The sequence below is a fragment of the Hypanus sabinus genome, chromosome 2 (genome assembly GCF_030144855.1).
Source record: "Hypanus sabinus isolate sHypSab1 chromosome 2, sHypSab1.hap1, whole genome shotgun sequence".
Lineage (NCBI taxonomy): Eukaryota > Metazoa > Chordata > Chondrichthyes > Myliobatiformes > Dasyatidae > Hypanus > Hypanus sabinus.
Window position 1 is genome coordinate 86,554,475 of NC_082707.1, and position 21,268 is coordinate 86,575,742.

Sequence of the window (21,268 nt, forward strand, 5' to 3'; positions counted from 1 at the left end):
ATAAAACTATAGAATTTGTTGCCACAGAGGGCTATGGAGGCCAGGTTAATGGTTATATATTTAAGGCAGAGATTAATAGGGGGTGTTAAGGGTTACAGAAAGAAGGCGGAAGAATAGAATTGCAAAAAAGATACCAGCCATGACTGAAAGGCAGAGTGGACTTAGGCCAAATTGTCTACTTCTGCTATTATATATTGTTTATGGAATATAAATTAAAAAAAATCATAAACCCAGTGAACATACACTCTGACATGCATGTGCATGACTTTGTCATTTTAGTCATTCCTTGTTTGAAACAAACCTTATCAGAGCACGTGTTGTCATCAGGTCCTCCTCCAATCACAAAGAGCTTACTGATACAGCTGACAACAGCTGGCGAGCTGACGGCTTCTTTAAGTGGCTCAACCTCAATCCAGCGGTTGGAGAAAGAGTCGTAGCATTCCACGCTGTTCAGTCGATTGTGGCCATCGTAGCCGCCCACAGCGTAGACCTACGGCAGGATAGAGTAAAGGAAAACTGCTCGTCAATGGAGTAACTTTCACCCTTCGCCGAATAGCACTTCTAAATGAGGTTTGAAGTAAGACTCCTAGTATTCAGACTGAGCTCGAAAGTTCAGTGGGTATTCCATTCTCAGTAACAGATTATGAATGGCAAGTCCTCAGAATATGGTTGGTTTTAGACAGGCATGGTAATGGGGAATGTGTGTTAGTGCTGGAAAGTTTCCTGGCATTACTGGGGAGAAAGTAGCATTTTAATACTGCTGAGTGACATTCTAGTCTGGCTTTTGCTATTGGGGAGCAGGTATTTGTTGTTATAATGCTGGGGAAGGAACACTTATACTGGTAACATTGGGAGGGGCAGTGTTCTAGTTCTGCTGGGGAGGGAGAAGTTGCAGTGTTCTAGTACTGCAGCAGGAACAAAGTGTTCCAGTAATGCTGGCTGTGTGCTCCAGCACTGTAGTCAAAGAGGCTGGTGTTCTAGGACTGACAAGAGAAGTTCAAAGTCCAAAGGAAATCGTGTGTGTGTGTGTGTGTGTGTGTGTGTGTGTGTGTGTGTGTGTGTGTGTGTGAGATGCTTTAGACTTTTTCACAATACCGTCTTTCAGTTAAAGTAGGGACGAGAATGGAAAACACAAATAAGAATACCTAGCTTTGTACTAGCTCAGTAGTATTAAGTGTTATTTGGTAACTGGAAGGACATACTATATAGTACTGTGCAAACGTCTTAGATTTTTACATGGTTTCTGATGGGCAGAGCCCTGATCTCAACATCACTGAGGCTGTCTGCGACAACCTAGAGAGGCACAGAAGAACTCTGGCATGTTCTCCAGGATGTTTGGAACAAACTACCAGCCAGTTTTTCTAATAAAGTTGCGTAACAGTGGACCTACGAGAATTGACGCAGTTTTAAAGGGCACGAGTGGTCACACCAAATATTGACTTGATTTCTTTTTCTTTTAACTGTTTACTGCTCTTTATAGTCATTTTTGTTGTTATTTAGAAACTTTTCAATATTTTGAAAGCATCTCGCTTTACAGAATGCGCTGGAGACTTCTGCACAATATTGAAATGTATATAGATAGGTCAATATTCTGGAATATATTTTATTATCTGTTAATCTGTGGTAATATTGCTTAATTTGTTGTGAATGCATATACGCTGTTAACCTAAATGTTACAAAGGGGAAATAATGCACCTCACAAAACAGGAAACTATAGCACCACCTTAAAAACAACAAATTCGAGGCGGAACTCCTCGCCTTTGTAACTAATGTCCTTGATTACACGGATGCGACTTTCAATTCCGGGTGCAATTTTTTTGATCGGCAACGACCGCTTTCGTTGCATCAGTTAAACCGGCTGTAACGAAAGAAAGGGTGTGTGTGTGTGTGTGTGTGTGTGTGTGTGTGTGTGTGTGTGTGTGTGTGTGTGTGTGTGTGTGTGTGTGTGTGTGTGTGTGTGTGTGTGTGTGTGTGTGTGTGTGTGTGTGTGTGTGTGAACATATACTACCCTGATATTTATTTTCTTGTGGGCATATTGAGAAAATACAAAAACACAACTGAATCATTGAAAAACCGCACAAATATAAACAAATAACCAATGTGAGAAAGACAACAAATTGTGCACATACAAAAAGAAAGAAAATGAAATAAAAATAATAGATTAAATAAGTAATAAATATTGAGAACTTGAGCTGTAGAGTCTTTGGAAGTGAGCCCATGAGTTTTGGAATCAGCTCAGTGTCGGGGTGAGTGAAGTTATCCACTTTGGTTCAGGAGCCTGGTAGCTGAGGACTATTAACTGTTCCTGAACCTGGTGGTGTACGACCTAAAGCTCCTGTACATCCTTCCTGATGCAGTAACGAGAAGGGAGCACGGCCTGGATTGTGGGGGGTCCTTGATGATGGATGCTGATTTCTTGTGATAGCGCTCCAAGTAGATGTGCTCATTGGTGGGGAGGGCTTTATCCATGATGGACTGGGCTATATCCACGACTTTTTGTAGGGTTTCCCTTTCAAGGGCATTGGTGTATCCAGGCAAACAGACAAGGTACTTTCCACTGTTCATCTATAGAAGTTTGCTAAAGTTTTAGATGACATCTTTGCAAACTTTTTAAAAAATAGTGGCACTGCTATTTCCTTCTCCTGCAGTCAGTAATCAGTCCTTTGGTTTTGCTGACTCTGAATGAGAAGTTGTTCTGACACCATTCAGTCAGATTTTCAATCTCTCTGCTGATTTGTGACCATCTTTGATTTGGCCAACAACAGAGGAGTTGTCAGCAAACTTAAGTATGGCATTGGAGCTGTACTTAGCCTCACAGTTATAAATACAGAGTAAGCAGAGCAGGGGCTAGCACACAGTCTTGTGGTGCACCGGTGCTGATGGAGTTTATGGAGATGTTGTTACCAGTCCAAACTGACTGGAGTCTGCAAGTGAGGAAATCAAGGATCCAGTTGCGCAAGGAAGTACTCAGGCCCAGCCAGACCTTGGTTAGTTTTGAGGGTATGATAGAAGGGGAAGTGTGTTCTAACTGCTGGGATGGACTGGTGTCCCAGTACCGGTGGGAAGGACACATTTGTTCTGGTAGGGAGGGCCTAAGTGTTCCTGCACTGCTGGAGAGAGCATGACTGCTCTTGTTCAGACGGGGGGTGGGGGCTATGTGTGTCTAGTCCTGCTGGGGTGGGTACGTTTGTTCTCACCCTTTCGGCAATGTTTGTTCTAGTGCGGCTGTGAAGTGTATGTATCTTCTAGAAAAACTGAGGAGAGAATTTGTATTCTGGAATGCTCGGATACATCTGAGTACAGGTGGGGTGGGGGGGAATTTTGTGAGGTATTTGTTATTGAGGAAGAGGTCTTGCAGTGTCATGGAGAGGGTTTGTTCTAAAAACACAAATGATTTATTGCTTGTATCTTGGCAGTCTGCATTAGTGGATAGCATGTATATCAGATAAACACACTACACTGTTACTAACCAAAGTCTTTGCCTGCTGGAAATATGAGCCAGTTAAATATTAAATCCTCTTTACTGCAATGTAAAGATGCCAGAAATGAAGTGCCTTGTTCAAAATCATGTGGTCATTACCATGCTAACCCACAAGAGATACTAGGAGCAGAATTAGGCCATTCAGCCCATTATGTCTGCTCAATTCCACCATGGCTGATTTATTAACCCTCTCAACCCCCATTCTCCTGCCTTCTCCCAGTAACCTTTGATGTCCTAATTAATGAAGAACTTATTAACCCCTGCCTTAAATATACCCAATAACTTGGCTGGAATGGCCGTTTGTAGCAATGAATTCCACAGTTTCATCACCCTCTGGCTAAGGAAATTCCTGTTCATTTCTGTTCTAAATGGACATCCCTCTATTCTGGGGCTGTGTCTTCTGGTCCTGGTCTTCCCCATTATAGGATACACCTCTCCACATCCACTTTATCCAGACCTTTCAATATTTGATAGGTTACATTGAGTTTCCCCCATCATTCTACTGAACTCAAGTAAGTACAGGCCCAGAGCTATCAAACATCTGGGATCACTTTCTTCTGGACTCTCTCCAATGCCAGCACATATTTTCTTAGATAAGTGGCCCAAAACTGCTCACAGTACTCCAAGTGTGATCTGACCAATGCCCTATAAAGCTTCAGGGTTACATCCTTGCTCCTGTATTCTAGTCCTCTTGAAATGACTGCTCACATTGCATTTGTTTTCCTCACCACTGACTCTACCTGCAAGTTTACTTTTGGGGAATCCTGCACGAGGACTCCCAAGTCCCTCTGCATCTCCTAAATAGAGAATTTTCTCCCCATTTAGAAAATAGCCCATACCTTTATGCCTTCTGCCAAAGTGCATAAGCATGCACTTCCCTACATTATATTCCATCTGCTAATTCTCTGCCAATTCTCCCTTTCTATCTAACTCCTTTTGCAGACACTTTGTTTCCTCAACAAGGCCTGCCCTTCCACCTATCTTTGTATTGTCCTCAAAATTGGCCAAAAAGTCATCAATTCCTTCATCCAAATCACTGGAATACAACGTGAAAGGAATCATCCCAAACACCGATCCCTGCGGAACACCACTAGTCACAGGCAGCCAACCAGATTGAAAATCTTTTATTCCCACTCTTTGCTTTCTGCCAATCAGCCAAAGCTCTAGCCATGCTAGTACCTTTCCTGGAACACCATTGGCTCTTATCTTATTCAGCAGCCTCACATTCAGTAACTAGTCAAAAGCCTTCTGAAAATCAAAATAAACAACATTCACTGACTCTCCTTTGTCTATCCTGCCTGTTATTTTCTCAAAGTACTCCAACAGATTTGTTAGGTAAGATTTCCTCTTTAGAAAACCATGCTGACTTTTGCCTATTTTATCACGTGCCCCCGAGTACCCCTAAACCTTGTCCTTAGTAATAGACTCCAACATCTTTCCAAGCAGTGACGTCATGCTAACTGGCCTATAATTCCCTTTCTTCTTCTTTCCCCCCCTCCTTAAAGAGTGGAGTGACACTGGTAAATTTCCAGTCCTTTGGAACCATTCCAGAATCCAGTGATTCCTGAAAGATCATTACTAACACCTCCACAATCTATTCGGCTACCTCTTTCAGAACCCTGGAGTGTACACCATCTGGTCCAGATGACTTATCTACCTTTAGGCTTTTCAGCTTCCCAAACACCTTCTCTTTAGTAAGAGCAACTTTGGTCACTGACACTCTCGCATTTCTGGCATTCTGCCCTCTCCAACTCCCACACAAAGCGGCAATGTGTGCCATATCATCATGTTACTGGAACTTACAAGGTTTCAAATATCCTAGGACTTGTGTTAGGAAAACAAACTTTCATCTATTTCAATTTCAGGAACATCTACATTGCTAGGGTACCTAAAACTAGGGTACAGTATACAGTATTATGTCTTTCCAGTTACCAAATGCCACCTAACACTACTGAGTTGGTACAAAGCTGAGTGCTCTTATTTCCCAAACACCTTTCTGTTTTAACCAATATACTGTACTATGCAGAAGTCAGGAACGCGATCCAGAGAGATTCCTGAAGAGGAGTTCCGTGGCTGAGATGGCAGCTCTCCCACCACGACAACGATTTTCCTTTGTGCCAAGTAGTTTACTTGGCTGTACACCTCTGATTTTCGTTTTTCATACAGTTGTACAGAGTTACAGTTCGGAAACAGGCTCTTTGGCCCATCAAGTCCGGTTTGATTATCAAGCACATGTTCACACCATGACCTATTTTCGTCTCCCCACAGTCCTATCAATTCCTTGTTGCACAGATTCTACCAGTCACAGCAGCAATTAAGAATGGATAATTAGTTTACTAACCCTCACAGCTTTGGGATCTAAGAGGAAACTGGAGCACTCAGGAAAGGCTGAGAAGGTTTGCATGTCACTGAACACTAACAAACGCTTGCAGACGTACTGTTGCAACTGTCCTCACTGGTTCAAGTCTGGTCTGGTAGAGCAATTCAAATGTATAGGAGTGTAAAAAGCTGCAGAGAGTAGTGGAGTCAGCCCAATGTCACAGGCACATCCTTCCCCACCATAAGTTTAAACATCAAGAAGGCAACAACTATTAATAACCATCCCCACAACGTGGACCTTGCCATCTTCTTGTAGCAGGTGGTAACAGAAGTCCAAAGTCCCACATCACCAGGTTCAAGAACAGTTACTTCCTTTCAACCAATCGGTTCTTGAATTAACTGGCACAACCTTAACTACCTCAGTTTAGCAACACCACTTTGTATGACAATGGACCTTGTTTTTTTGTATTCCAATTTTGTTTTTTCTTATATAATTTTTGTGTAATTTATTAGCAATTTATGATTTTCTTGTCAATGCTGAGTCTCTAATGCTTTATGCCTGTGATGTGTTTCATTCCACCTGTGCATAGTCCATACACGCATTCAACAATAGCTGCTCAACTGTGATTGATAAGGAGGTAAACCTCCCTCTACACTGTGCCTTCAAACATCCCAGTTCAGTGACAGAGGAAAGTTAACCTTATGCTGCCCCATTAAACATTCAGTTGTCTGCTCAGGTAACACGTGGGTTAGACGCAGAGAAGAGTTCCTTACCTATGACCAATTTTTCAAAAATTACATTCTTAAGATTTCAACAGGATAACTAAGACACTTGAACGAGAAATGTACTTGACCCCTTGAACTTTCAGTAAGATCATGGTTGATTCAATTTTAGTTTCAGAACCATTTCCCCACTCTCTCTGCATACCTCTACTAGTTCAGATGTCTGTTGATCTCTGTCTTGGATATAACAACTGACTTCAGCTCCACAGACATCTAGGTTTACCATCCTCTGAGAAGAAATTTCCCAACTCTACTTCTAATGAAGTGGGCACTGCCTTATTCACTAGGGGAAGCACCCACTCTTATAACATCACACGTACAATGATAATAGGCCCAACAGGCTCAACTGTCCTTTATACATCCCAGTAATCAAACTGGTTAAACCTCTGTCTAATGCCAGCTCATCCTTTCTTAAGTACAAAGGTGAAAACAGGGTAAAACTTCTTTCTGTACGACCTCAAACATTCTCTTTAAAACTAACGATGTTAGAAATCAGAAATTGTATGAGACAATGCCAGAAACACTCAGAAAGCAGGCAGCATCAATAGAAACAGAGACAGTTAATACCTCAGGTGGAAAAACTTCTGTTAACTCTGCTTCTTTTCACAGATGTCGCCAAATAAAACGGGGAATTTAAAAGGGCATAGTGATACAAAAAGGCAACTTCTTCATGCAGAGGGTGGTGAACACAAGCACAAAGCTGCCAGAGGAAGTGGTTGAGGCAAGTACAATGATAACATTTAGAAGACATTTGGATAAGTACATGGATAGGAAAGGTTTAGAGGGATAGGGACCAAATTCTGGCAAATGAGCACCATGGTCGACATGGATGAGATGGGGAACAGGACCTGTTTCCAAGCTGATTTATTCCCGTGAGGAGGTCAGGATGAAAGAAGCACGAGAGAGTTGAAAGCGAGGCAGAGATGGAGTGAACTGAATGTCATAAACACAAGACATTCTGCAGATGCTAGAAATCCAGAGTAACACAAGCAAAATGCTGGAGAAACTCAGCAAGTCTGACAGCATCTGAGGAAAGGAATAAACATTAGACAATTTGGGTTGAGACCTTTAATCAGTACAAGAAAGGAAGGGGCAGGAAGTCCGAATAAAAAGGTGAGGGGGAGGGAAAGGAACACAAGCTAGAAGGCGATAGGTGAAGCCAGGTGGGTGGGGGAGGTGGGGATGAAATGAGAAGCTGGGAGGTGATAGGTGGAAAAGGTAAAAGGCTGAAGAATAAGGAATCTGATAAGAGAGGAGAGTGGACCATGGGAGAAAGGAAAGGAGAGGCACCGAGGAGGTGAAAAAAGAAGCCAGAGTGCAGAATAGAAGCAGAGGAAAGGAGGAGGGGGAAAATTATCAGAAGTTAGAGAATTCACTGTTCATGCTAACAGGTTGGAGGCTACCCAGATGGAAATATAAGATGTTGTTCCTCCAAACTGAGATTGGCCTCCTAGTGGAATTAGAGGAGGTCACAGACCAATATGTTGGAATGGAAATGGGGATTGGCCACTGGGAAATCCTGTTTGTTGATGATGGAGCGAAGATGCCCCACAAAGTGGTCACCCAATCTACCACTGGGTCTCACCTATGCAGAGGAGGCCACATCAGGAGGACCTGATACACCTGTAAGGACTGATTGGGGCCCTGAATGGAGATGAGCAAGGAGTGACTGGGCAGGTGTAGTATCTCTTCCACTTGCATAGATAAATGCCAGCACAGGAAGATTAATGGGGAGGAACGAATGGACAAGGAATTGATGAAGAGAGCGATCTTGGTAGAAAGCAGGGAGTGGGGTGGGGTGGATCCCTTTGAAGATGGCGGAAGATGCGGAGAATAACTAGGTGAATGCAGAGGCTCATGGGGTGCTGGGTAAGGCCAAGAGGAACTCTATCCCTGTTAAAGTGTTGGGAATATGTGGTAAGGGAGCACGTCCAGGAAGTGGAGGAGATGCAGGTGAGGGCAGCATCAACGGTGGAGGAAGGGAAACACTGTTCTTTGAAGAAGGAGAATATCCCTGATGTTCTGGAAGATGTTAATGGTGTTCATAAACTCTCTAGGTATGACGATTGTGTATTGAGGGAAAATCCTGCTTGTTGCACTATTTGGCAGAAAACAGATGATGATAAAGTTGACATGCTAATGTCATAGGTAGTAACATCACTGAAACAGAAAATGTGGAAATTCTTAGAAGATCCAGCATAATCTGTGGAGGAAAAGGTTAACTTCTATGTCAGTAACTAATCACCAGCTCTGATAAAGATATTTTAAGGATAATTTTTAGAAATCTATCACCATTTTAAAGCCACAGCAACCAGTTTGAACAAGTTGGTGCTTCATGTTTACGGATCCAGTATCACTGAGGTGACCCGGAATATTCCAGATGATTAGCGCATTGTGAGTGGCTGATCTGAGAGCCTAGCAGAGAGCCCCTGGCGTTTCTGTTGCTAGGTGTTCGGTTACCCAGCCTTATTTGCTTTACCTGCCTCAGCATGTTCACCCACACAAAGAGCACAACAGTGTTTCCCGACACAGAGAAGCAGGCTTTCCTGGGAGGAGAATAACACAACCGTGGCAAAGGTAGAGGTGCTCAGTCTGGGATCATCGCTGTAGTTGTATAGCTCCAACACAACAACTTCCCGATATTAACCCTTGCATAACTATGATAATGGGGAGTCTTTTTTTATAAAAAGGCTGTTTTACTTGATCTTTACTGGAGGGTTAGCCAATTTTTACAGGAGTTGGCTAATTTTGGTCCTCCTTACCATTGGATCAAAGCCTCACTCTGTGAGGCCTGTATGCTGGCTGGCTGGGGTACAATGGTTATCCCAGGTTTAAAGAATCTTAGACTCCAGTCTTTGGAATTCTGGACCTGAAATGCCAGGATCCCAACTGCAGCAGGGACGTACCTTAATTTCACTCTTCACACACTGCTAGGGAACTCAAACACTCTGACATTGACATGTCAAATTATAAAGAACCTGGAAGGTGTATTCTGCTTTCTGGAGGAGACCCACCCACTTGCCCAGTTAAGCATCTCCTTCTCCACCTGTCGAAGAGTTTGCATTTCACAGATTGGCCTGAGTAGCTACCTCAGAACTTCACAGATGCAGAGTGAAAGAAAGTCATCCTCGATCCTGAAGGAGGAAATAGTGTGGCACATAGGCCGGTGGTGAAGTAGTTTTAGGAGATTGATCTGTGTGACAGCATTTGAAACTACAGAGCAATAAAGGGACACAGTGTCATCTTCTAGCAAGGCCAGAATTAAAAACTAACATTTCTTCTTCCCTTCAACTGAATCTAAGAACATCACTCTCCTTTCTCCTCTTCTATCTTCCTCCAAAATCCAATGCAGCAATTTCACTGCAGCTCCTCCGAAATCCATAAACTTTACTGCCTAGAGGGTCAAAGGAGAAAAGATCTGTGGGAAACCCAGTCCCTATAAGTTTGGCTCTGAGCCACACACCATCCTTACTTTTAGCAACAATATATTTTCCCTTCTTGTCACTCAACTGAAGTCTTGGAACTTGCTACAAAAATAGCATAACGAGTACCTTCATCATATGAACCACAATGGATCAAGATTTCACATCACTGCAATCTTCCTAAGGGATACAAATTGTGTCGAACTTGCCAGTGATACACTTTGAAAATAGTTTTCTTAAACTAAATGACTGAGGAAACAGCAGGACAATAGCTGGAGTTAATTTAGTGAGCCAGTTTTCGGACCTTAGAAACTCCTTTTGTAATGGTGTTTTTCCTAAAATGTGTTCTTACACCATTTGACAGGTGTTTGTGTAGTGCAAAATCCCATTCCTCTTCCATATCTAAAGGCTTAATCCACATGTATACCTTTCGTACTTTTGATAGTTTTCAAATGGCTGTGCAGATTCTGAGCAGATGTCTATTCACGCACGTACTTGTTAATCATGAACACAAAAGACTTTGCAGATACTGGAAATCTTATGCAGCACACACAAAATGTTGCAGGAACCCAGCAATCCGGGCAGCATGTACGGAGGGGAAATAAACAGTCAATGTTTTGGGCTGAGATGTGTTAATGTTGTTTCATTGCAACGGTAGTCACTTCATGGGTGATGCACATTGTCTTCATTCACCAAGCTCAGGTTTCTACCACACATCTCCCAGATCCTCAAACATCTGATAAAGATTTCTATCATCTGAGTCATGCCACTAATTCAGGCAAGAGGATACAGAGGCCTGAGGTCCCACGTCAAGGGCTTCAAGAGCACCTACTTCAACCATTCAGCTTTCGAACCAACCTGTCCAACCCTAATCACACTACAATGGATTTTTTATTTTTGCTCTAATTCTGTTCTTTCTTGCAAAAATTGCACATAATTTATCTTTAAGTTATGCTTTTGTGTGAATGTTGCACATCTGATGTGCCAGTAAAGTTGCTCCAAGTAAGTTTTACACTGCATTTATGTACACATGTACTTGCACATACGGCAAAAATCTCAACTTTGACTTTGAACCTTACTGTCTAGAATGACAAAGGCAACAGATCTATTTTTATATTACTGGACCAATTCATCAAAAGTAACAAAAGCCACAGCACTTGCTGTCACTTTTATAAGAAGGACCATGTTTCAAAGCATCCTGAAGAATTCAAACAAAGGAGTACTTTTTTTTGAACTGTTATCCTACAGGAAAACATTTCAGCCAATTTCCACTTGAACAGAGCATGAAAAGAAATGGCCAAGGAGTGTTCTTCGGTAACGTTGCTTGGGGGTTTAACCGTTCAGTACATTCGAACTCCAATGCCCCTCTTTGAAATAGGGGTGATGACAGGGTTTTAACATCCACCTGGATGAGTGGGTGGCCCTCACTTTAAAGTTCTGTGTGGGAGGTCACACAGTACAAGCTGAAATATTGACGTGGATTTTTTTTCTCAAGTCACTAGAGGGCAATGGAATCCACAATGTGCTGTAAGTGAAATACGGCTGACATTTATGTATTGAAAAACTTCCTAAACAGAGTATTGAGAATAGAATGGACTGTGACACAAAGAAAGGCGTAACTACAAAAAGTGACCCAAAAAGTTGAGAAGGAATCACAGGTAGATGTGTGAAGACACCACCGTGAAATGGGGAAGGAGGTTGAATAAAAGAGAGGAACAAGGAACTGGGAGAGAGAGGAGATCACTGAAAGATCAAGAGAGGCAGAGAACAAACTGAAGATCAAAACTTGTTTTGTGATGAGCTGTAGCACACTTGTATGTACACATTTCCACTTAGCCATCAAAGAAACTAAATGAGAGCTGTTGCAAATCAGGCTTAACTAATTATCAGTCACTTCAACCTTATTTTCTTTGAACCATTTTGATCTTCATTTAATTAAAAAAGGCAAGTAACAAGAGTTTATTTCCTTCTTAAATCTGAATGAAAAGCTATGGTTTGTTTAATACTTGCTTTTACCTTGCCAAGAAGGACAGCCATTTTGTGGCGCCACCTGCCTTTGTTTAAACAGGCCACTCGCATCCAGATGTTGAGCTGGGAGTTATACATCCACACATCACGGCTGTTGATTCTGCCACCTGTCGGAGACAAAGAGAAACTGGAGACCCGGCTGGAAACGGGGCCCGTGCAGTGTTTTTACAAGCTTTAGCGGAAATAGGCCTATACCAGATTTCTGCTGCGTCCACTGTCTGCTTGCAGAAACAGGGGTACTATTTCAAATAGAGAGGGAAACATGAACAAAGAGCTGCAATCTTATGTTTAGGGATAAATTAGAACCACTGACTCACAAAAGAGCGCTCAGAATTTTGAAACCTATGCCAGCAACTGGATTAGGATAAATGGCATCAAAGGATATGAAGGGAAAATGATTTTAGTGTTCTTAATGGGAAGGAACATTTAAACTCCAATTGTGTACCCTGGGCTCAATTATGGTACAGCCTATTTCATAAAGAAAAATCTAAACACCACTTTCAACTTTCTATAGTGCCTTATTTATATTTGCAATTGCACAATTTGTTGTCTTCTACACTCTGGTTGATCTTTCATTGATCCTGTTATAGTTACTATTCTACATATTCGCTGAGTATGCCCACAGGAAAATGAACCTCAGGGTCGTATATGGTGACATATATTTACTTTGAACTTTGAAAAGCTTCAGTGGAGACTGTTCAGAAAGGAGATTAGGACAAATTTTGAGGGCTTTAAAGAAGTTTAATATCTAAATCAGTCAATCGACATCTTGAATGTGCAGCCTGTTGCTTAGGTCACGGGTATGCCTGTCCCCCAGTGGATCCTCAACAGCTCTGCACTTCCATCCACCCATTAATGGAACCTGTGCTGGCTCAGGTCTTCTCTGTGACAGCTACATTTCCAAGACATGATTATCAATAAGTTGATTCTGCAGAAATCCATCTACCAAGTATGGATTCACTCCTTTGGTTGTCAATCTTGCCTTTGCATGATCAGGTACAGCAATCCAAGGCACTAGTCTCCTATTGTGAGACTCTGAGATCCCAATAGTTCCAACTGTGGAGAGGGAGGAACAGGAGAAAGAAACTGGAAGAGCAAGGATGGGGAAGTCTGTGGAAGTGAGGGGCAGAAGCAATGAGTGAAGAGAGAGAAAGAGGAGTGGTATGAAGAGGAACAGCAGCAGTAAAGTACAAAGGAAGTGAAGGGAAGAGAAAGACAGCCCAGGGAAAGAGACCATGTTTGAAATCAAAGCACGTTTTGAGGAGGGCATTGATAGAGGGGTGAAAATGATAGGAAGTGGTTGACACTGCCGTCAGTTCTTGCACAAAAACTGCTTCATATCTAAGAGGATAATTCATGAAAAAAAAGATCATGGATTCTATTAAAATCTGTGGATGCAGTCGATTATTCCACATTATACTACCTTTAATTGTGCAGCTCTTTTCAGTCACTCAAGTTGAGTTCTGCATTTTCGACCCTAAGTACCAGCCAGTCCCAGAGTGTGAGAGGACAATGTGTGATGCTCTATTTGATTATTGCAGTCTTCGTTCCTTTACCTGTTACTAGGATGTCATTCCTCAAGGCGCACACTGCATACTCGGACTTGGTGAACTCTGGAAGTTTGGCCAGCGATCTCCACTCTCCAGTCCCTGGGTCATAGCACTCTGTGTAAGGCAGATTGAAGCCGCCCACACGCTCGCAGCCTCCCACCACCACAATAACTTCAGAGTAACCTGTAGACCTAGAGGGAAGGAAAGGACAGAGAGAGTCAAACAACACAGATTAGAATAACTGGCCCTTTGGCTCATGATTAAAGTATCTCTCTTCCACCTGCCCATGACCCCTCCATTCCCTGCATATTCATGGGTCTGTCTAAGCACCACTATTGTATCTCCTGGTAGCCTGTTCCAGACATCTACCACCTTCAGTGTAAATAAAACCCTGCTTTGCATATCTCCTTTAAAGCTTCCCTTTACTTTAAATGGATGTCCATTAGCATTTGTGTCAATAAAAGAATACTACTAATTACTAATTATGGTGCATTTACCTGTGCCATTTTTGCAAAGTGCTTAATGCACTCCAGTGTCAGTAGTAACGTAGAAACATTTTTTTGTGAAAAGACAGCACTTGTCACAATTGACAATCATGAAAGCTGGGATTCTGAGTCTGGTTGAAATCTGGTTCTGTTCAGGATGAACCTCGGTAGCTTTACACCAACCTGTTGTGACAAATCATGGACTAAATTATCTCAAGATGTATAAAGTCTAACTGGATCTACCTCAGGGCACCTGTCAGCTTGCTTCCTATAATAAAAACCCTTTAGTCAATGGAATGGCTTTACATACAGGGAGGCCACCTAGGTTATTTCTCCATGGCTAAGTCTCAACCCAAATGACTGTTTACAGAGTAGCGGTAACCTTGGGATACTTTAATTAAAAGTGTTGGGTTTCATTTACCCCCTCACCTGCGAGGTCTAGTCCGTGGTGACATCATCTCATTACCAAGTACATGGTATCTCCTGGCCTCGTGGAGGAGTTGGTAGCACTCAGGAGAATTCTGGATCAGCTGATCTCCTTCCACCGTCTGCACAAAGTAATTGGGGTGTAACAAGGGGAGCCTGACGTGGGTCAGCACCTCCTTCATCATGGGCCTCCTCTGGTCCATGTCATGATAGACCCAACGCATCACAGACTCGTATACTGTCTCCTCCTTGCCGACCACCAGATCATCACTCGAGACGTAGTCTATCAGCTCGTCTTTCTGCAGCCCCAGGAACTCCTCGTGTTGAGTGACCTCCGAGAACGTCTGCAGGCAAAAGCCTTTGCACTTGGAGTTGAGAGACTTCAGGGAGTGCGTGTCGGCGAACTTCTGGATGCCCAGGCAGTTACAAGGATCGAGCTGCTCCTCTAAGAACTTGGCACATGCCTCTCGGATGGCACTGATCTGGAAGAGGTTAGAAGTTTCAAAGAGATACTGTACGTTGTCTGGGGTGATTTTTACCCTCCCGGTGTAGACATATTGCAGGAACTGGTCCATGGCTTCAGCAAATATCCCATTAATCTCCACCAGCATCTCCCTGCTCTCACGGTGATCATTGCAGAACATGGCTCTGAAGTAGCTGCTGCAGGAAGAGAGGATGGCGCGGTGGCAGGGAAACTCTCGGCCCTCCACACAGATAATCACGTCAGTGAACAGCCTGCTGTTCCGAAATTCATTCAACATCTCCAGGATGCTCTCGGCATGGGACGAGCCCGAGGAAAAGTCATAAACCTCTTGACCAGTCAAGGGCTTCTGTTCAAGCTCAAAGACTTTACGTTTGGTGATGGGCGAGTCTTGGTAGTGGTTGTCATCCCTGCTAATGCGTCGGCCCAAGATCAACACCATGTCTTTATCCGGCCACTTTCTGTAGTAAGAAGCTCCTACGTGACCCTGGACCAGAAGAACAGATTCAGTTACAAATTTAACTAATGATCTACATATTATTCTTCTTCACATGTCCACAAAACACTGCATGTACTGAATACAGAGGCAATGTTATCAGAAGCAAAAGACTAATAGTAATTGAGTTCTGACCTTGTAGAATGGACTTGTGATCTGTTACTCTGGAGGGAGATTGATTAGAGAGAGCCAGGTGAAGTCTCCACTTATCAAATGTCTCCACTAAGCTTGAAGTCTACTTGTTATGTGTTTGTAATTCAGTCTAGTCAGCCACAGGTGGTAGTGTATTGTTACACAGGGGTAATTAAGCTTATAGGACTTGAGGACCTGAGTTATTGGGATAGGTTAAATCATTTAGGACTTTATTCCCTAGAGCACAGGAGAATGAGGGGAGAAATTAAGTGGAATCTGGATATGGTAAATGCAAGCAGGCTTTTTCCACCGAGGTTGGGTGAAACTAGAACTAGAGGTCATGGGTTAAAGTTGAAAGGTGAAACAAAGGGCAACTTCTTCACTCAGAGGGTGGTGAGAGTGTGGAACAAGCTGCCAGCAGAAGAGGTGGATTTGGGTTCGATTTCAGCATTTATGAGAAATTTGGATAGGTACGTGGATGTGTGGGATATGGAGGGTAGGTCGACGGGACTAGGCAGAATAATAGCTCAGCACGGACTAAATGGAGCTGAGGGCCTGTTTCTGTGCTATAAGACTCAGTGATAATTTTAAAATGGGCACAGGAAGTGAGAGATGCACTACTATTTGAAATTTGCAGGACAAATTAGGAAAACAAATCAGGCTCTCAGCTTTGTTAAAGAATTGAAAACAAGTGCGAGGCATCTGAAAGCTCCATGTATAAATCAGTAGTCAGGCTTCAGCCGGGGTACTGTGCTCAGTTCCAGACTCCACAATCCTGGTCTTGGAGAACCGACAGAAAAGATGTACTAGAATAGTATGAGGGAGGTGAGTAGGTCTGCATTTTTCTGAATGCCCTGGCAACTGCAGGGATCCAACTGTTCATCTGAGAGCCTGGCAAACACCAAGTGATGACTGATTCCAACTGTGTACAGGCTATCCCCCAATAATGAATGGGTTTCTTTTTATAGATGTCCTTCAATCTTATCCATGGCAGAGAACGCAGCCAATGGTTACTCGATATGGAAACCACATCTCCACATGGTTGCACTGAATGGTATAAAAACACAGACCGATAAGAACAGTAACCAAAGCATAAGGGGGGAGGGGGGAGACAGAGGGGCAAGGAGGGGGGTGGGGGTGAGGGGGGTGTGGGTGAGGGAGGGGGAAGTGGATGGAGAGGGTGAGAATGGAAGGGGAAGGGAGGAGAAAAATGGAGAGGGGGATAAAAGGGGAAGGGGAGCAGTTCTGCTGCTCATAGGAATGAAAAGTATGTATGTCAGACTCTTATATATTAAATAATATTAGAACAGCTGAATATTATGTACAGATGTCCATAATACTGATGTATAGATAGTGTTTGTGCCCCAGGGGTGGCCTGTACAGGAACAGAATTCCTAGAATTGTTGTTCTTCTTTGAACAGAAGAGTTAAAAGGGATATTCAAAATCATAAACAATTTTGATAAGAGAAACAGCTTTGAAGGAGAGGAAGGGTGGCACTTAAATTACCCTTATTTGAAAAATATAGCTAAGTGGCTGTGTGGAAATAGAGTCAGGATGCGGACGGACTTTGTCAGGGAATAAGTTGCACACCCATAGGGAATGAGCGCAGGGGCAATGGAACCTATAGGGTGGTTACACTATGACCTAATGGGGTTTATAGCCCCATTCTATGCAACATTATTAAACGTCAATAAGCAAGCACTTAAGTTACCTCATGAAATAAAAGTAGTGAATATATGTGACTTGGATTATGTCAGAAATGGGGGAAAGTACAGTACTGTGTGAACATTGCTCTGTGTGTGTGTGTGTGTGTGTGTGTATAATGCTTTAGACTTTTGCACAATACTGTATTTCAGTTAAAGTAGGGACGAGAATGGAAAACACAAAGAAGAATACCTAGCTTTGTACTAGCTCAGTAGTATTAAGTGTTATTTGGTAACTGGAAGGACATCCTATACAGTACTGTGCAAAACGTCTTAGATTTTTACATGGTTTCTGATGGGCAGAGCCCTGATCTCAACATCACTGAGGCTGTCTGCGACAACCTAGAGAGGCACAGAAGAACTCTGGCACGTTCTCCAGGATGTTTGGAACAAACTACCAGCCAGTTTTTCTAATAAAGTTGCGTAACAGTGGACCTACGAGAATTGATGCAGTTTTAAAGGGCACGAGTGATCACACCAAATATTGACTTGATTTCTTTTTCTTTTAACTGTTTACTGCTCTTTATAGTCATTTTTGTTGTTATTTAGAAACTTTTCAATATTTTGAAAGCATCTCGCTTTACAGAATGCGCTGGAGACTTCTGCACAATATCGAAATGTATATAGATAGGTCAATATTCTGGAATATATTTTATTATCTGTTAATTTGTGGTAATATTGCTTAATTTGTTGTGCACGCATATACGCTGTTAACCTAAATGAACTGAAGTTCATTTGTTATCAAAGGGGAAATAATGTATTTCACAAAACAGGAAACGATAGCACCACCTTAAAAACAACAAATTCGAGGCGGAACTCCTCGCCTTTGTAACTAATGTCCTTGATTACACGGATGCGACTTTCAATTCCGGGTGCAATTTTTTTGATCGGCAACGATCGCTTTCGTTGCATCAGGTTAAACCGGCTGTAACGAAAGAAAGGTGCACGGATTTCTTTGTAGATTGGCATTGCTCCAAATTCATAAACGCATCTGAATCAAAACAGCCGTGTATCACGTGGCATGTGCACGCAACATACACGGAACTACACGTAGCAACACGGCGCACAAGCGCAAATACAGAGCAGCACCCAGACGCAGGCTGTGGGCATCAGCTGTGAAGTTTACATATGTGGATGCGCAGTTCTGCATGTTGAACTGGCCCCACCAATATCTGGAGCTGTTCACCAGTAAAAGGAAGTGACTTAAGGCATCCAGCTATCTCGATCTTTGCACCGGGAGGGCACAGGGAGAAAGGTTTTAAAAACTTCCTCTACATTCACAGTTAATTATGCGTCACTTTTACAGTTGGCAGTGCAACTCAAACCTCGCCAACATTGGCACCTGTCCATTCCCCTAGAACAGTTTTATTCAACAAAGTTTTATTTCCTCTAATGTTAATATCCCTCAACTCCACCTGACAACTAGAACATATTCCAACAAAATATTTCAAGATTTCGAGCTCCTCAATTCTCAGCCGCTCTGCCAGGACAGAAAACCACAGGATTCCTGAAACATGTCGTAAACTGCAATTTTGGCCGACGCCAGGCTGGATCAGCTGTCTGTGACTTTGTGGAGCTCAAATCAGCAAAGAAGATAAAATATATTAAATCCGCCCGGAAAACAGCGTCAAATGGTAAACACAAAAGCTGTTTGGTTCACCGAGCGCCCTCTCCTGATCATTCCTTAAAAGTCAAAGGAAAATCACACTCGCTATACTTATGAGGCTAAATATATTAATTTTTACTTCTTTAGAGGAATCCGATTACAATAGAGTTGTGCTTTGGAGAATTTTCATTCGCCACGGAGTCTTATGTCCGAGGATTCCTGTATTCCGACTGTTCCGGGAGTCAATGTAAACAAAGCCCTCTCCTGGTCACATGGGAGAACAATAACAGTCCGCGTCAGCACCATCTTTATTTCCCCAAGAGCTCGCTCTGACACTGACTGAGCTTTAAACGGAATTGCATAAACAATACTTTCTGCGAGGCTCTGTTCAAGACTGAATATAAATAATCCCCTCTCACACACACACACACACACATCATTGCACCGATATCAATCCAAACATGATTATAACTATTAATTAACCATCAGCAAGCAAGTTAATTTTATATCTGTTTGCTACCAGAATTTATTTTCGTGTTTTGGAAAGAAACACGAAAATTTTGTTTAAGCACAAAACTTCCACTGACTCAAACTAATCAATGTACAAAATCTCCCGTTTGTGCTCAGTCACTTATAGCCGTTCCACGTTTAAAATCTGCAAGTTGAAAAAAAAGTTCTTACTGCTCAGGAACGACGCTCTCGTTCAGAAACGACTCTTCCCAACAAAGATTAATTTTCTGGTTAACTTCTTCCTGTCTGTTGATATCTTGAGTTTGAGGATTTGATTCCAATTCAAGATGGTACCACAGCACAATTTCCTTTTTTTTTGACACTGTTGTGGTGCGTTTGTTCTTATTACAAAATAAGAGCCACCTTCACCGAGTGATCTTCTCCCATTGCCTGTTATTCTGAATCTAAACAAAGAGCGACAACATCAGCACCTACCCATTGCATCAGCGCCGGGTTTAGCAGCATGCCGGGAGATGTAGTCTACTAATATAGACTCTGGCACTGACCCGACTCCGCCCACAAAACTTGAGCGAGCCACTGACTGCAATTCCCATATAAATCCCAAACCCAGATGCAGCCAAATTATTCCACTAGCAAGTGTTCGATAAGCAAACACAGAGGCAGGGCTATAAGAAATCTAGTCTCAGAGACTAAGAAGTGGAGTGAGGTGTTCAGCTTTCCTGATTTACAGTGGAAAAAAGGGGGGGGGAAAAAACAAAGTCTTCGGGACTCCATCGGTTTTAACTCCATTGTTCGGAACCAACTTCTGAGGAAATTGAGGTTTGAAATTCTTATTTCACTGCAAACGCTTCTGGGCAATTGAGTAATCCATGTTCAAAACTTGGATGCCCGTTGTAGCCGTCTTCAGCGGAAGCTGGACTATCTCCCGTTACTATTCACGTAGATTCCTGCCTCTCGGTAAGGAGCAGGTACTTATAAGTTGTTGTCGATTCAGTGCCGGTTAAGTGGACGCAGGAGGCTGAATAAGCAACTCACCAGAAGTAAAAACAGAAAACTTAGAGAGTTCAAAGTACATTTATTATCAACACGTGTACATTATACGACATTGACATTGGCCTTTCTAAAGGCAGCCATAAAACATAGCCTCAAAAGCACCCGTTAAAAATAAAAGACCGTAGGACACCCAATGTGCAGAGAGAGAAAAAAAATGTGCAAACAATAAAAGTAAGCAAATAGCTCCAGAACTGAAGTTTTACCAAAGACACAAAGCCAGGCACCACCGGAGCGGGAGCAGGCTACAGCCTCAGTACAAGACGGAGCTGAGCAACCAGCAGAACCTGCCCTTGCCTCGCCTCCTGTCCCAGCACCCCAGCCTCTTCAATCCGGCCCAGCACTCGAATCGTTCAGGGAAGAGAACAGTGATATCCGGAATAAATTGAGTCAGGGCATTGAATATAGGAGTTATGCTGAGTGTAGGAGTTCTAGGACATTGGTGAAAACGCACTGGGAATATTCTCAACAGTTTTGGCCTTTCTGTTACAGGAAAGATGTCATTAAATTAGAAAGAGTGCAGGAGCCTGCTTGGATTTGAGGGTCTGAGATACCAGGAGAGGTTGCACAGTCTGGGAACCTTTATTACCTGGAACATAAGAGACTGACGGGGGATGAGATGGAGACATATAAGATAATGTCGGGCACAAGCAGGGGTGAAAGCATTCTTCCCAGTGAGGGTGTGCTAAATACCAAGAGTGCGGAGGACGTTGAGTGGGCTTGAGACTGCGAAGAGCTGTTGCCCTGTGCATTGTGGGAGTGTGATTTGTAAAAGGGAACAGGGCCATTTTGGACATCCGGTGGTCTAAAGGTTGTAGGGGAATTAGGCACTTG

General features: G+C 42.8%; 1 protein-coding gene across 2 annotated transcripts in view; it reads right to left on the reverse strand.

Annotated features, from left to right (window-relative positions):
- The window catches only part of klhl24a (kelch-like family member 24a), a 35,140-nt gene extending 15,264 nt beyond the window's left edge, over window positions 1–19,876 (reverse strand). For both annotated transcript variants that reach the window (XR_009507847.1, XM_059949741.1), the window contains exons 1-5: window positions 19,595–19,876; window positions 14,498–15,462; window positions 13,590–13,774; window positions 12,022–12,140; window positions 302–490 (exon numbers count right to left, since the gene is read on the reverse strand). Coding sequence is in view for 1 of the 2 variants with exons in the window: in XM_059949741.1 (XP_059805724.1) it covers window positions 302–490; window positions 12,022–12,140; window positions 13,590–13,774; window positions 14,498–15,417 (1,413 nt within the window). In the remaining variant the exon portion in view is untranslated. The remainder of the gene's footprint in view (window positions 1–301; window positions 491–12,021; window positions 12,141–13,589; window positions 13,775–14,497; window positions 15,463–19,594) is intronic.
- Window positions 19,877–21,268: the final 1,392 nt, after the last annotated feature.